We start from the raw sequence: 14,151 nt of genomic DNA on the forward strand, positions 1-14,151 counted from the left end.
GAGGGAAATGAATCAAAATCACAGGGGGTCAGAAAGGTATTCACTCGCTTGGAGCGTAGACAAAAGGACATGGCTAGAAGTCCAGCAGATGAGAACAGGAAAAGGGTTTAAGAAAGAATAACAGAGGAAAGGAAAAGAAACACAACGCAAATAAAAAGCACACATGCACTATTGAACTGTCGGGTCTCACGAGCGCCTTCAGGTGCGCAGTTCGCTCACAAAGCACTCTAACTCTCATCTGGCATCTCAAAGGCGAGAGAGGGCTCGACGTATCGGCGGGTATTGAACAAAGGAAATCGACCGAAATTTATCTTTTCTATGATCTGATGGTGCCCGCAAGGCGAAGAATAACCAAACCAAGCACGCTGAAATGAAATGCCGGGCTAGTGTACAGACATTACAATGCAATGTCAAGGACCAGACTCACGTCTTGCACTTGTGTACCAGCGAGATCTTCTAGAACGGGGATCAGATCAAGAAGCTCATTATCATGGGCGTCAGAGAACCAGCTGCTGATGGGTATCGCGTGTTGAGGGTGGAATATATAGGACGTGGGAGAATTATCGATAATTATCGTGTCTCGGAGGTCGCGACCAACTTGAGAAAGATCCTATACAAGAATTAGAGGAGTTGAACGGGCAATGTGGAGATCACAAAAACACCGACCTTCACATAGTTGCCTTGGTGGTTGTAGCAACTGTCCCTGAAAAGCCGATGGTGGACAACATTGTGGATGTCCAGTTGATCCAACAATGGATCGCCGTACTGAGAACAGGTTAGCGTGAGGCGGTTTCAAAGATATATGTTAACAGTACTCACCTTCGAGACAGATGCGGTAAACACGACAACTTCGTACAGCTCCCCGACCCGTTTCATGAACTGGTCGACCCCAGGCCGCTTGATCACATAGATATTATGGTATTGACCCTCGATCTCCACGGGAATGGTGAAATCAGCTCGCTCAAGAACCTTAAAACTACTATGGACCAAGGTTTCATCCAAGTCAAGGACCAGGCATTTCCGGTCGCGTAAGTGAGGCTGAGGTGGGGGGAGCAGCCATTGTTGCTCCCTGTCGTGACTATCGTTTTCTGGCTGTTGCTCGGAAGGAAAGAGTGGCGGCGGCGGCGGCGGCGGTAGCTCGGCTGGTAGATCAGTTGCCTCTTCTTCGTGCGTGGAGTACTTCTCGTCCTTCGGGCCAACGCTATCAGGTACAGATGGTTTTACGGGGGACTCGTCCGTTTGGGCAGAAGAATCGTCGACTCTCTGCGGTGGCACTGAGAACGTTACACGTTCCTCAGGCTTCTGGGCAGGCTCCTCGACTTTCTCCGTTACAGTACGCGGCGGAACAGCACTGGGTTCATGTTGCGCTGCCACTGTCTCCCGTGCTTCAGACTTCTCCTTCTGCGAAGGAGGGTCGTGAGCCGATTCAGGCTGGGCCGGAGACGACACCGTGCCATCGAGCTGCGAGCTTTGATCGGGGCCACTGACGGTCTGCTCTTCGTCCACCTGCGATGGCGGCTGGTCGGATGTCACAGTCGTATTTGCTTTCTCATCTCGATAGTAGCTCGGCTCCTTGGACTCCGCAGTGCTCGAATCACCCTGGTGGGTTTCAGCCTTTTCTGGAGTAGGCTGAGTGCTTGGGACTGATGGTCGGCGAGTTGTCCTCTTCGCGGGGATGGCCGTATCGTCGGGATCAACATTGGAAGATGAGCAACAGCTCAGGAATGCAAACAGCCGGGATGAAACCCTGCTCTTCTTCTCCACCTTGGCAGGCTCTCGCAAGTCAGGATCTGTTTTATTCTCTTCCATGACCGTGCTCTCCTCATTCCTCCGTCGTGACCTCATGCTGCTCCCTTTGCTCCTGTCCCTTCGCCCCTTTAGAATACTTCTCCTCGAGCCTCGAAGTGTGTTTTCTGAGTCGTCATTGGCAGTATCCTGGGAGTTGTCTAATGTGGATTGTCTTTCCGCTTTCAAGGATGTCCGGGATGGCACGGGAAGCAGGTGCTGTTTCTTGGATACATCTGCAGAACTGGCGGCAGAGGCACCTTCGGGAATCGGAGTCGATTCTACGGGCGTCGGAGCCGTCTCGGGGGACTCTAACGAATTGGACGTAGGCGACGCATCGGTACCGGTGACGTGAACCTGAGGCGACGATTCAGGAACTGAGAAATTATGTTAGCGATGACATGCGCAAGGCGACCAGGACGCGAAAGAAGCAAGGCTTACTAGAGCCGGGTTGACTCGTTGCGACAGGCATGGACGCTTCTCCCGTGCGGGTGTCAGAATTCGATGGTAGAGAATCCCGCTCCGAGCTCCCTCCGAGCATTGAGGGTAGCAGAGCGAGGTTCACTCGAACAACAAGAAACTAGGATCGAAAAGTCTGAAACTAACAAGAGGCGAATGATACCAGAACACACGCCTAGGGACCACCAGGATGCCGCCGAGATGGGGAGGGGGGGATGGGCGGAGACAGAAGGGAGTGCGGAAATCAGCCTCCTGGAGCAGGACTGAAAGCGGTGGTAAGGCGTGGAGGCAGGTCGTAGCAGTAAAGTAGTAGCGCTTTTTAGCTCTGTGTCTGACTGTCTCTCGGGGACCCGTATCACCGCCTTAATTGAGGCTAGTGCACAGCACTAAGGCCCGTCGCAAAAGAATCCACCCTCCAAGAACCTCAAGAGTCGATCAACTTTGCGAATAAACAGATCACATGCGACCGTGGTGCTGGACTAGAAATGATCGTAGGAACGGGGGGAAAATCGACCGTGAAAGGGAGAGGAGTTTGGGGAAGTCACGTGGCGGGTCAGGGTGCAGTTCCTCGAAATTGGTCGGTAATTATTTATACCTTCTTGATTCAGAGGGGGAGAGGGGGTGCTGTTTGGTTACTGGCCGATGAGGGAGCTGAGGCCAACTTGTTAAGGTAGAACAAGTTAGTAAAAGGTTAAGGACACTAAAGGAAAATGCCAAAAAAATAAAATAAATAAAATGAAAAAAAAGGAAACCGAACTCTAAAGGATTCCCTAGGAATAACCCGATCGGCGATAGTAGATAATTCTCACGGGTTTGTTCGCTTAATAATTGAGGGACAGAAAAGATAACTGGCAAGTTCCTTTTCTTTTCTTTTTTTTTTTTTTCCTGTTGAACTTGATTGTTTCTTTTCGCCTAATAGTGTTGGAAGGTAGTCCCGGGTGGATGTGAGTCTCAGAGGGTTAAAAGAGACCCAAGGTACTTGACTTGATTACTGGGAGTTCAGCACAGAACGAGGATATTGGAGGGTGGCTTGTCCCTAGTGCCTTGACAGTAACTGGCTAAGCCGGGTTAAGAGGGGGGGGGCCAGAAAGGGGAGAAAGAAAGACCGATGGGGGGAAAGAATGAGAACGAGATGGGGGTTGGTGGAAAGCAAAGCGCTAAACAATCCCAGAGTACTAACTACTATTAGTAGTAGTAGTAATAGTAATCATATTACAATTTCGCTTCTCCAGATGGGTTTTAGTACTCTGTACGGAGTAGTGGTGGTGTTAAAATAATACTTTTCATTATTATTGTTGTTATTATTACAATTTATTATTGCTCCTTGGAGGTAAAAAGGGAAAAGAGAACACAAAAAGTCAGGTTAGTCTCTCGGTCTGGACCAAGGATGCAGGGCTGCAGAATTGGGGCCGTCGAACCAGCAGCACCGGCACTAACAAGCACTGCGCCCGCTTTGACTGGTGGCTCCCAAAGCAAGTTTTGGAAGCTACTGAACCTCCGCGAACTTGATATTAAATGCAACCTGACGGAGAGATACATCAGGTACTTTCGTAAGTCTAGTATAATGTCATAACTTCTCCGGTAATTGTTAATACATAAATGATCGTCACGATTCAAGGAGGAAATTCCAATGCTGGACGAGATGAATGAATGCATGGGTGTATGTATGTACTCCGTATGTATATGTAATATGTATGCATGCCCTAATATTATTACACTAGCCGGTGCTGCATATTAGCTGGTCTGATAAAAGATAAGTGAGCTACTACTACCACCTTAGACCCAGGGAGCTTGCATCAGCTTGCATCCACTCCTATTATTGCTCGCCAAATCCTGTCTTTTCTCCCGTTATTCACCAATAAGAGAATCTCAACCCTGTCGTTCATCAGGGAAATGAGCTGTCGAGGTCTCCCAATCTGCCAGATTGTCAATTCTTTACATCTGCCCTGCTGGATACTCCACAATCCATGAACATGCGGACAGACAAGATAGACATCCCTCCATCGGAGGTGGACATTTTATTCGCATTGTACTCCGTACCTGAGTGGGTATTGGTATGGGCGGGCGGGGGCAACAACCAGGGGTGACAATTCGACGTTGGCTCTAGATTGGCTCGTTTTTACTGTGATGGCTCCATTTGAGCGCTTAACAAGGGGAAATCTGGGAAATTGTTATTCGTCCGTAGAAATAAAGATCTTAATAATACCAGTATTCTTTTAAATTATTTTTTTACACTTCGCTTTTTCTTTTTTCGTTTTTTTCTTTTCTTTTTCTTTTCTTTTTCTTTTTTTCTTTTTGACTATTCTATGGCGTGCTAAACTCGACTAAATTTCAGTAGAGCTACGTATGTACAGTACAGTAGTAATGTTAAGGTCAAGACATGGTTTGTTTAAGTAATACCACTGCCACCCTCCTTCCTTACACCCTCACACCCTCCAACTACACCCTGTACCATTCCTCATGATCAGATCAACCGCAAAGATCTTCAACTATTACCCTGATTCAACCCTCCATCTCAGTTATTTGAATATCACTTCCCGGCCAGGTGACAACTCTCATTCTGAACCCCGTGGGTCACATCTGGTACGAAAAGCCAAATAGTTTACAGTTATCATGGAGATCGTTACCAATTCGGTGATATGGGATCTTAAATTAACTTCCCCCTTCTAAGATCCCAAGCCCAGCACCTCCACTCTTGAGGTGTGCAGGTCCTAGGATAACCCGGCAATCATCCTATTTGTCTTCGTCTTACCTGAAGGACTATGTGTTCCGCAAATTTGCGCCTTGAGCTAATAGTGTTATATGCAGTCTGCTCCTCGTGCGATTTCTCATTGGATCAAACTTACATCCGTCCCATTAAGGTACCCAACCTAAGGATTGCGAAGTGACTTCAGGGACCAACGCTGTCGAAGTACCATACTGTACGGAGTACGAAGCCCGGAGCCCTGAACTCCACTTAACTTTCCCGGTTGATAGCCTTGTATTTCCCAGAGCTCCAGTATCAGTGCTACATTTTTCACCTGAGCTCGCACCACTAGCCTAATCACCCAACGGTAGGTGCAAGCCTGACGGAGTAACTGTCGCGTCAAGGTCTCCGTAGCTAATTAGAGATGCCCATCTCAGTCTCGGCGCTACCTCGTATCTCCCCTATAGGCATACTCAATTCACTAAAATTGGCGTTACTGTTTCCTTTTCACTCTAAGGGGTTAAGAATCTATAGAACGCCTTAAATAGCGCTACTACTCAATGAAGACCGTCTCAGATATTCTTGAATCAATGAATCTACCTCTAATGGCTATTGAGCATCGCAGTAATGGGTAGCAGGGTCTAGTTCAGCAGACCAAACGATAGCGACTATCGTAAGTGGTATACATTCTGCCGGTTCGTTGATATTCATATGGATACTTTTCACGGCTCTTTATACATAACATAGTAGGTTCCGTTATCCCATTACCCGTCGCCGAAGGCAGAGCCAGCATCCATAATCAATCCATCCAGACGGATTTCTCCGTACATTCCATAGGGTGGAAGGCATGCGGGGAGATGTGGGATGATCCGTTGACAGGGAACGTCACAACCTGAGGCATTCGATATACCCTACATGTGTTAAGCGCTTACTTCGGAAAAATATTAAGATCTTGGCGATAATAGATATCTCTTCAGTCTCGATTTCTGATATCTAGTGTTGTTTCCAATTTATAGTCTCTGTCTTATAGTCCGACCGTGTATAATACCTTCATTTTTGGATAGTGGTACGGAAGTACCCCTTGATGTCTGTGTTCATTGACTGCGACTTGAAAAAGTACTCCCTGTTAATTCAAGAAGAAGCTGCACAGCTCATCTAGACTATAAATGCTGCCGCTATTGCTAGGTATCTGGTGTCTGTATCAACTACTCTTTCAGCCACTTGGTATGTTATCACGAAGGGCAATTAAAGCACGAAAATTGTAGATATCGTGATAGGGCCCATCTATGATTTGAGCCTTATTCGCCTATTGTACCGTCTGCCAAGTAGATACACTGAGGGGTAACCGTTACTATTTTTACACGACAGGGGTTGCCATTCGGTACTTGAATAGCACCAAGCATCTAGTACTGCACGGATAAAGAACCCGGCGCTTACGCGGACGTAAGGCTACATAGACAGCGATCAATCCTATAAATCCTAGATTGGATATCGGTTGAATACCGGCAAATTACGTCGTCTGCTTTCTACAGGCTGTTCTCCGATACATAAGTTCTAAGTCAGGTTCCCAGATAGAATAGATGTTATCTTCTAGGATCTTGAGATAGCTCTCTAGAGTAGCTATGCTGTTGGAAGTGAAGACCACGCACTACTATATTAATATCAGAGCAAGAACTACTTCAAAAACACTACACCACCCAATTCATAGTAGATAAGCCTTTGAACTTGCTGTTTAGAATAGTATACTTTTTCTTTTTCCCCACTTCTCGTCGGTTGATTCAGTCTACAGCACTATTTCTGACACTCCGTTTCTTAATTCAACCGACCATTTGTCTGACCAGATGATCTTATGTCACTGCTCAATACTTTAGTCCCAGTTATTTCGGGGCGTTTTCTGTTCGGCTGTATGCTACCTATATGGTTGACATAGAAATTGCAAGTATTTCCCCAATTTTGGCTATAGAGGCCCCTGGACGGTATAGACCACATACAAAATCCCTAGGATAGGAACTTAAATTGGATTTCTTTATCCTATTTGGGTTTATCACCGCTAGAGGCGTTCTAGGAGCTATTTGACAAAGAAATAGAAAGTAGATAGGGGGAAAGAACAAAACGCATGGTCGCGGGTGACGCGTTATATATGGAGGCTTTTGGTGGGGTCTAAATTTTCTCGCCTTGACTGCTGCGTGGTATAGAAGACATTCGGAACCACTTAGGAGTTCAACATTTCATATGTCAATCAAATCGCCATTAGAAATGTTTTATCTCTTCATGAATCTTTCCTATACCCCCAATTGGCAATGACGTTGTTGTGTGGTGGCGCTTGGAATCTCCGCCGCAGGAACGGCGGGAATTAGGGGCCCACCCACTAGAGCTTGACTGCTAAAGCCTGTCATGGATAGGAATGCCACAACGTGGTCAATTTAGAGACGCAAATGTGAAATCGCTTAATGAGTGTCAATGTTATTTCCTACAGCACAAGCAGTGTGCGGACTTGATAGGTGCATGCCTACAGGACTGTTTGCCGACCACGCAACTGGTGATTGAGCTATATAATACTATCAAGTTCTCCCTGTCAAGCCCTGAGGTTTGCATCCGAAGCGAACAATGTTTTAGGTAATAATCATGGTTCGTGGTATTGCTCTGGTAGCCCTGGGCTTAGCCTTAGGTGCCTCTGCGCTCCCCGAGGCAAAATGGAGAACAACCACGGAGAAGCGCCTTCAGTTCACAAAGAACGGAACTTTCCATTTATCTATCTTTGAGGACTTACACTATGGCGAAGGTAACCTGATTCTTCGGTTTCAATACCACAGCACCGCTAACTAGGTTTTAGCTGAGGCCACCACCTGGGGACCAACGCAAGATGCAGAGACCAAGGTTGTGATCAACACCGTCCTCGACAACGAAAGCCCACAGTTGGTCATTCTCAATGGCGATCTCATCACCGGAGAGGACACATTTTTGTCGAATGCGACCAACTATATCGATGAGATTGTAGCGCCTCTCGTGGATCGCCAGCTCCTCTGGGCTTCTACCTACGGAAACCATGACAGCGATTATAACTTGTCACGCAGTGCTATCCTGGAGCGAGAGAAGACCTACTCAAATAGCTTGACGAATAATATGGTCTCGGGAGCACTTGCTGGTGTATCCAATTATTATCTGCCCGTTTACCCGTCGGACTCATCCAAAGACATCCCAGCCCTTATCATATGGTTCTTCGATAGCCGTGGTGGGAACTATTACCAGCAACTAAAGGATGGGAGTGAAGTTCCGCAGCCTTGTTGGGTTGATGAGTCGGTTAGTCATACACCTTATTTCTTGAGTCTTGTCTTTAACTACTAGGTGGCTCCAGGTGGTTGAATGGTTCACCCAAACCAACACGGAACTCAGAAACAAGTACGGCAGAGTGATTCCTTCAATTGCATTTTACCATATTCCCGTCAACGCAATGCTTGCCTTCCAGAAGCAGGGGGTCAACGCAAATCATGAGCCAGGCATCAACGGCGATAATCCCTTGGACCAGCAGGGCGAGGCAAGCGGGCAGGGAGAGGTCTCGGGAACTGTGTTCAGCTACTCCGGTCAGGACATTCCATTCATGGAGGCAATGCTGAACACTGAGGGTCTCCTGGCGACATTCAGTGGCCATGATCATGGTGATGACTGGTAAGTGGCTGCCTTATTTCTGCCTTCTCCATTAGTCCACGCTAAAAACAAACGAAAAGGTGCTTCAAATGGGACTCGAAGCTTCCCGGTATGAGCCTCACTGGTAACGGGATGAACCTGTGTTTCGGGCGTCATAGTGGGTATGGAGGATACGGTTCATGGACTCGGGGATCACGACAGATTCTGTTGGATGAGACCACTCTGGAAAAACAAATCTTGACATGGGTTCGGTTGGAAGATGGGTCAGTCTCTGGCAAAGTCAACCTTAACTCTACGTATGGGGAGGATTGGTATCCCTCCGTCGCGACGACTTATACGTGAATTACGGGCAGGTTGACGAGCGAACGCATGAGATGCTTGATGTGCGGCTCAATCGTGAGTTCGAATGTTGAGATATTCCTCCGGACCTATTTTGCTCGTCACATAATGTCCCATTGAATCTGTCGTTGTATTTATTTATGTCAGTAGCTTCTGGGCTAGCTACAGTATACCACTCATCAAATCAGAAGATCGAGCGACAGATATATAGATACCATGTGATGAACCTATAAATTAATTCCAAGACAGGCCCACCACCACTACCACCACCACCTTATTCCCTTCAACCCAAGTTAATCCGACAGCTTGCTTCTATACAACCAACACATATTAACAATCAGTAGTGACAATGGAGCATACAAGAGGCTATTATGTATAGTAATGGAGACATACTGAGCCAAAACACAGCTATATTGTGAAAACATACACAAACTATATAGTGCTATTTAGCTATGATTTACTATCTATATCATATTATTACAGATATATGACTATTAAATCACATCCATATCCACAGATCTAATATATATTTTTTTTAAATTTCTACATATCTTAGTACTAGATAGTGAGTGGTATCTTTACTACTTGCTGGCCCTCAGCGCTCCGAACGCTTACCGCCAACTATCTCCTGTATACCGGGAATGTGCTTCCATATATTATAGAATAGTATATTCTATAGTGTAGAACGCTACTAGATGAAGTGTGTGGCAGCCGTTAATGTAAATCACTAAGTTTCGGTAAAAAGAAACCTCGAGTTAGTCCGCCGCCTGTAGTTAGCAAATCTGGGGAAATAAGCCCGCACGTGAGCTCTCCGCAATTGCACTGACCCGAGGTTCTTCACATGCAACAACGCGATGCCGTCAGCATCACCCATAATGCCATAATGTGACTTGTTCGGCAGATCGTTAAACTCGCCAACTATCCGTGAATGAACTTATTCCCTTACTATACTCACTCACGACCTTGACTGAACATACACACCATACAACTCTCAGACGCGTCCCACTCAGACGCTTTCATGGCCTATGTCGCCTTGGCTTAAGGAAGGGCGCCGTGTGAGCTCCCCGCTCGACTCCAAGTGCCCCGGTATTTAAGTCACAATGGCCGCCCAGTCAACACTACGCTCACGGGAGGATCCCCTCGCCACACTATACCACTACTACCTCAACTTGGTTCGTTCTCGCTTTAAGCGTTCATCGAAAACAACCAAGTTGATTGCTACCGTTGCGCTGCTGCTCTCGATCGTAGCAACCGGATATGGAGGGTACAAACGACTACGACAGAGGGCGAAGGAACGCGCCCAAGGCAGACGATTGTTACGGCGAAACTCTGGGATTAGGGGAAAGGATGGATCTCGCACTATATACGTGCCTTACAAAGACTCTCTGACGTCCAAAGTTACTATCCACCCAACCAAACCTACGACATTCGATGCACATCGAAGGCTTTTCTTAAACCCTCCAGCTTCGGCTCGCGCTGGAGATGGCGAATCAAATCAGATTCCACCACCGACAACTAAGCCGGGCCTAAACCTTGCTTTCCTTCACCAGTTTCTTAGTCTTGGGAGTATTATGGTCCCTAGATGGGGTAGTAAGGAGACCGGCCTTCTTATGGGTCATGGCGTCTTTTTACTTCTACGAACATACCTATCGCTATTGATTGCAAGGCTGGATGGCGAGATCGTGAGAGATCTCGTTGCAGGGAAAGGCCGAGCGTTCATGTGGGGTATTGTCAAATGGTGTGGCATTGGCACACTTGCTTCGTATACTAATGCCATGATAAAGTTCCTGCAGTCGAAGGTGTCTATCGCATTTCGAACGAGACTCACCCGGTACATTCACGATCTCTACCTCACTGGCGATGACAATTATTATAAGTTGATGAATCTGGACGGCGGCATCGGTCAGGGTGCGGACCAGTTCATCACGCAGGATCTCACACTCTTCTGCTCTGCAGCCGCTGCACTGTATTCCTCCATGGGGAAACCACTGGTGGATTTATTCGTCTTTAACTATCAACTGTACCGCTCTCTGGGGCCTTTGGCCCTCAGCGGAATCCTCACGGGCTACTTCAGCACTGCAATTGTTCTGCGTAAACTGTCACCTCCGTTCGGCAAGCTCAAGGCTGTCGAGGGCAAAAAAGAAGGAGATTTCAGAGGGCTTCATTCTAGATTACTTGCGAACGCTGAAGAGATATCGTTCTATGGTGGAGCTGATATTGAGCGAGTCTTCTTAATGAGAAGCTTCAAGGACCTCCAGCGCTGGTTGGAGGGCATTTACAGCCTGAAGATCCGCTATAATATGCTCGAGGATGTTATCTTGAAATATTCTTGGTCTGCCTTCGGCTATTTGATCACATCTTTGCCTGTATTTCTCCCTGCATGGGGTGGCTTGGGTGGTGCCCTGGAGTTAGCCGATACACCTGAAGCGGTCGGGAGAGAACGGGGCCGTATGAAGGAGTTCATCACGAACAAACGTTTGATGCTATCTCTAGCAGATGCCGGTGGTCGAATGATGTACAGTATCAAGGACATTTCGGAACTGGCTGGTTACACCTCGCGTGTCTACACACTGATTTCGACACTCCATAGGGTTCATGCAGACGCATATTATCCTCCACGCGGCTCCCGTGCGGAGCTGTACTCTCTAGCAGATGCTCAGGGTACCATCCATAATGGATTTGATGGCGTGCGTCTTGAAAATGTTCCAATCGTCGCACCATCTCTCTATCCTCATGGTGGCGATGAGCTACTTGAGTCACTGTCATTCGTTGTGCATTCTGGAGATCACCTGCTTATTTCTGGCCCGAATGGAGTTGGCAAATCTGCCATTGCTCGTATAATAGCTGGTTTATGGCCAGTTTATCGTGGGTTAGTCAGTCGACCAAGGGGTTTTGGACTGGACGGAATCATGTTCCTTCCCCAACGACCCTACCTCAGTGTGGGTACTTTGCGTGACCAAGTCATCTACCCTCACACGGAGGTCGACATGCGTGAGGGAGGTATATCAGATGCAAGTCTCCAGAAGATCTTGGATGATGCCCACTTAGGTTACCTCCCTACCCGCGAAGGTGGATGGGACTCCCGGAAGGAGTGGAAGGATGTTCTGAGCGGTGGTGAAAAGCAAAGAATGGCTATGGCACGTCTATATTACCATGAGCCCCGTTACGCCTTCCTCGACGAAGGAACCTCTGCTGTCTCCTCGGACGTTGAGGGCTTGTTGTACGAACGGGCCAAGGAGCGCGGGATTACACTCATCACGATCTCTACGCGTGCGTCTCTCAAAAAGTATCACACTTACAACCTCACCCTTGGTCTTGGCTCCGAAGGTGAACAGTGGGAGTTTGAGCGGATTGGCACCGCTAAGGAGAAGATGAATGTTGAGAAAGAGCTGCAAGAACTTCGTAAGCGTCTGGATAAGGTTGATGAATGGAAACAACGCCGAGAGGAAATCGAGGACGAACTACGTAAGGTTTGGGTTGAGGAGGGAGAGCTGGCCCCGCCACCATATACGGAAGAGCCGGAGACAACTCAAAGCCAAACTGTCGAGGAAGGGTCGAACTGATGAAAGCGAGACTGGAGTTGGAATTGAATTTGGAACGGGGTGCGGAGTAAGAGCGGAGAGTATATAATGTCTTGTATGTATTGGCATGTGCTTGAGATAGAAGTCAAAGTACTGTGGTGGCTATCACCCACGAAGCCTCACTATTCATTTGAAAGTGGGATCTACGTGATTTTTTGGTAGTTCTTGAGTCTTTACTTCTACCTGATTACAGTGAGATTGATCAATCATCATGTACTCACGAATCTATTGATCATATGTAGTCACATGACCATCGTCCACTCAGAACGGGCAAAGCGGATCATCACATTGTGCCTGACGGAAATCAAAATAATTATTCTATTTTACATTTACCAGACGATCCACCCTTATACTTTACTGAAAATAAACGCCATGGATTATCCGACCACCAAATATTTCTTCTTCTTCTAAAGAATGGCATGCCTACGCCATTTCTAGATTAAATTCCGATACGCCTATTCTAAGGGTGTTGACTTCTTCATTCTCTATTAAGATGTCCCTGCCACAATTACCACACCCGGTAGAGGAGGAGGAAGAGAACGAAAATGTAATAATAATCCCTATAGATGGATCTGTCAGCGATGGAGATAAGTCCACTTGGCCCACTGAAGCCAGGTTTGGCATGCCAAATGATAGCAGTTACCGGGAAAAATTGGCAATGTTATGGCTGCAGAAAATTGGAGCATACGAAGAGGGTATGGACAACTTTTATATTCTAATCTCTATGATAACTATTGTCATTCATCGATTCTGGTAGCTGTTATCATCGTTTCAGTTCTATTACAGCAATCTTCCCCAGCGTCAGCACCTGTCCTCTCTTGTACCATTGTACTCGCCCCCTAGTGTTCAAGAGTCGCTGGCTAGTATTATATCACCCTGTTTACTTCAACTGGTTATTTAATTTGCTTGATATTATGTTTTTGTATATTCTTATCTATTATGTCCCCGGATCCTGTCGTTCGACGCGTGAGATAGATCCTGGGTCCAAAATTGTTCCTGTGACTGCGTTGAACTGGTTCCTTTGCTTCTTTGTCAATTAAATCTCACACATGGTCCTCAAGTCCTTTCTAGCTAAACACTGATCTTCAGGGATGAGATATATGATCGACCGCTTGCCAGACGGTTACGCCCTCTTTGATAGGCCGCGTGGGACGGATCCTACCATTGTAAGTCTTTGTCCTACTATGGTACAGATTCTCTGGGTCTAATAGTTTTCACCTCAGCGTGATAGATTTCTTTGGGGACATCCAATTGGGCAATACTTCCCCTCGATACTCCAGTTCTTTCCACATTTTTACCATCTGGTGACAGGTGCGGTTGGGACTTGCCATTGCATGCTTTGTGACAAAGTAGCAAAGCGTGAAAAAGGTTTGGCGCTCCTTCCGTATTTCACTTTCTATCATGTTCGCTAATGTACTTCACACGATATTAGATGGTTCCCAACGAGGACGGGGACGAGGGAGAGGACGAGGGAGAGGAAGTTCCAGTCTTGCCAGGCCGGTCGACATACCCCCTAGAGGGACACCAGGTCGTCCTCCAGGACGACCGTATGGGAAGTTACCTGGTAGGCCGCCTGGAAGACCACCTGGAAGACCGCCTGGTAGGCCATCTGGTAGGCCTGCTGCGGCCGGAATGCGCGCTATCCTTGATAGAGAA

General features: G+C 47.2%; 3 protein-coding genes across 3 annotated transcripts; 2 read left to right on the forward strand and 1 right to left on the reverse strand.

Annotated features, from left to right (window-relative positions):
- Positions 1 to 259: 259 nt before the first annotated feature.
- On the reverse strand, positions 260 to 2,577 carry psrA (putative general stress response phosphoprotein phosphatase Psr1/2). Its single transcript, XM_032076280.1, has 4 exons — positions 2,227 to 2,577; positions 820 to 2,162; positions 667 to 765; positions 260 to 610 (listed from the first exon to the last, which is right to left on the reverse strand). Exons 1-4 carry the CDS (start codon positions 2,324 to 2,326, stop codon positions 398 to 400), a joined length of 1,755 nt encoding a protein of 584 aa, XP_031926921.1. The 5' UTR covers positions 2,327 to 2,577; the 3' UTR covers positions 260 to 397.
- A 4,978-nt stretch (positions 2,578 to 7,555) lies between these two features.
- BDV27DRAFT_158376 (metallophosphoesterase family protein) lies at positions 7,556 to 8,917 on the forward strand (the record flags this gene model as incomplete). The annotated part of the gene is made up of 4 exons (XM_032072673.1): positions 7,556 to 7,712; positions 7,764 to 8,230; positions 8,286 to 8,596; positions 8,656 to 8,917. The coding sequence occupies 4 exons, from the start codon at positions 7,556 to 7,558 to the stop codon at positions 8,915 to 8,917; spliced, it is 1,197 nt and encodes a 398-aa protein (XP_031926922.1).
- A 909-nt stretch (positions 8,918 to 9,826) lies between these two features.
- pxa1 (putative peroxisomal ABC transporter (PXA1)) lies at positions 9,827 to 12,641 on the forward strand. The gene has a single exon (XM_032067164.1). It carries the CDS (start codon positions 10,015 to 10,017, stop codon positions 12,475 to 12,477), a length of 2,463 nt encoding a protein of 820 aa, XP_031926923.1. The 5' UTR covers positions 9,827 to 10,014; the 3' UTR covers positions 12,478 to 12,641.
- Positions 12,642 to 14,151: the final 1,510 nt, after the last annotated feature.

Source organism: Aspergillus caelatus, assembly GCF_009193585.1.
Source record: "Aspergillus caelatus strain CBS 763.97 unplaced genomic scaffold BDV27scaffold_103, whole genome shotgun sequence".
Lineage (NCBI taxonomy): Eukaryota > Fungi > Ascomycota > Eurotiomycetes > Eurotiales > Aspergillaceae > Aspergillus > Aspergillus caelatus.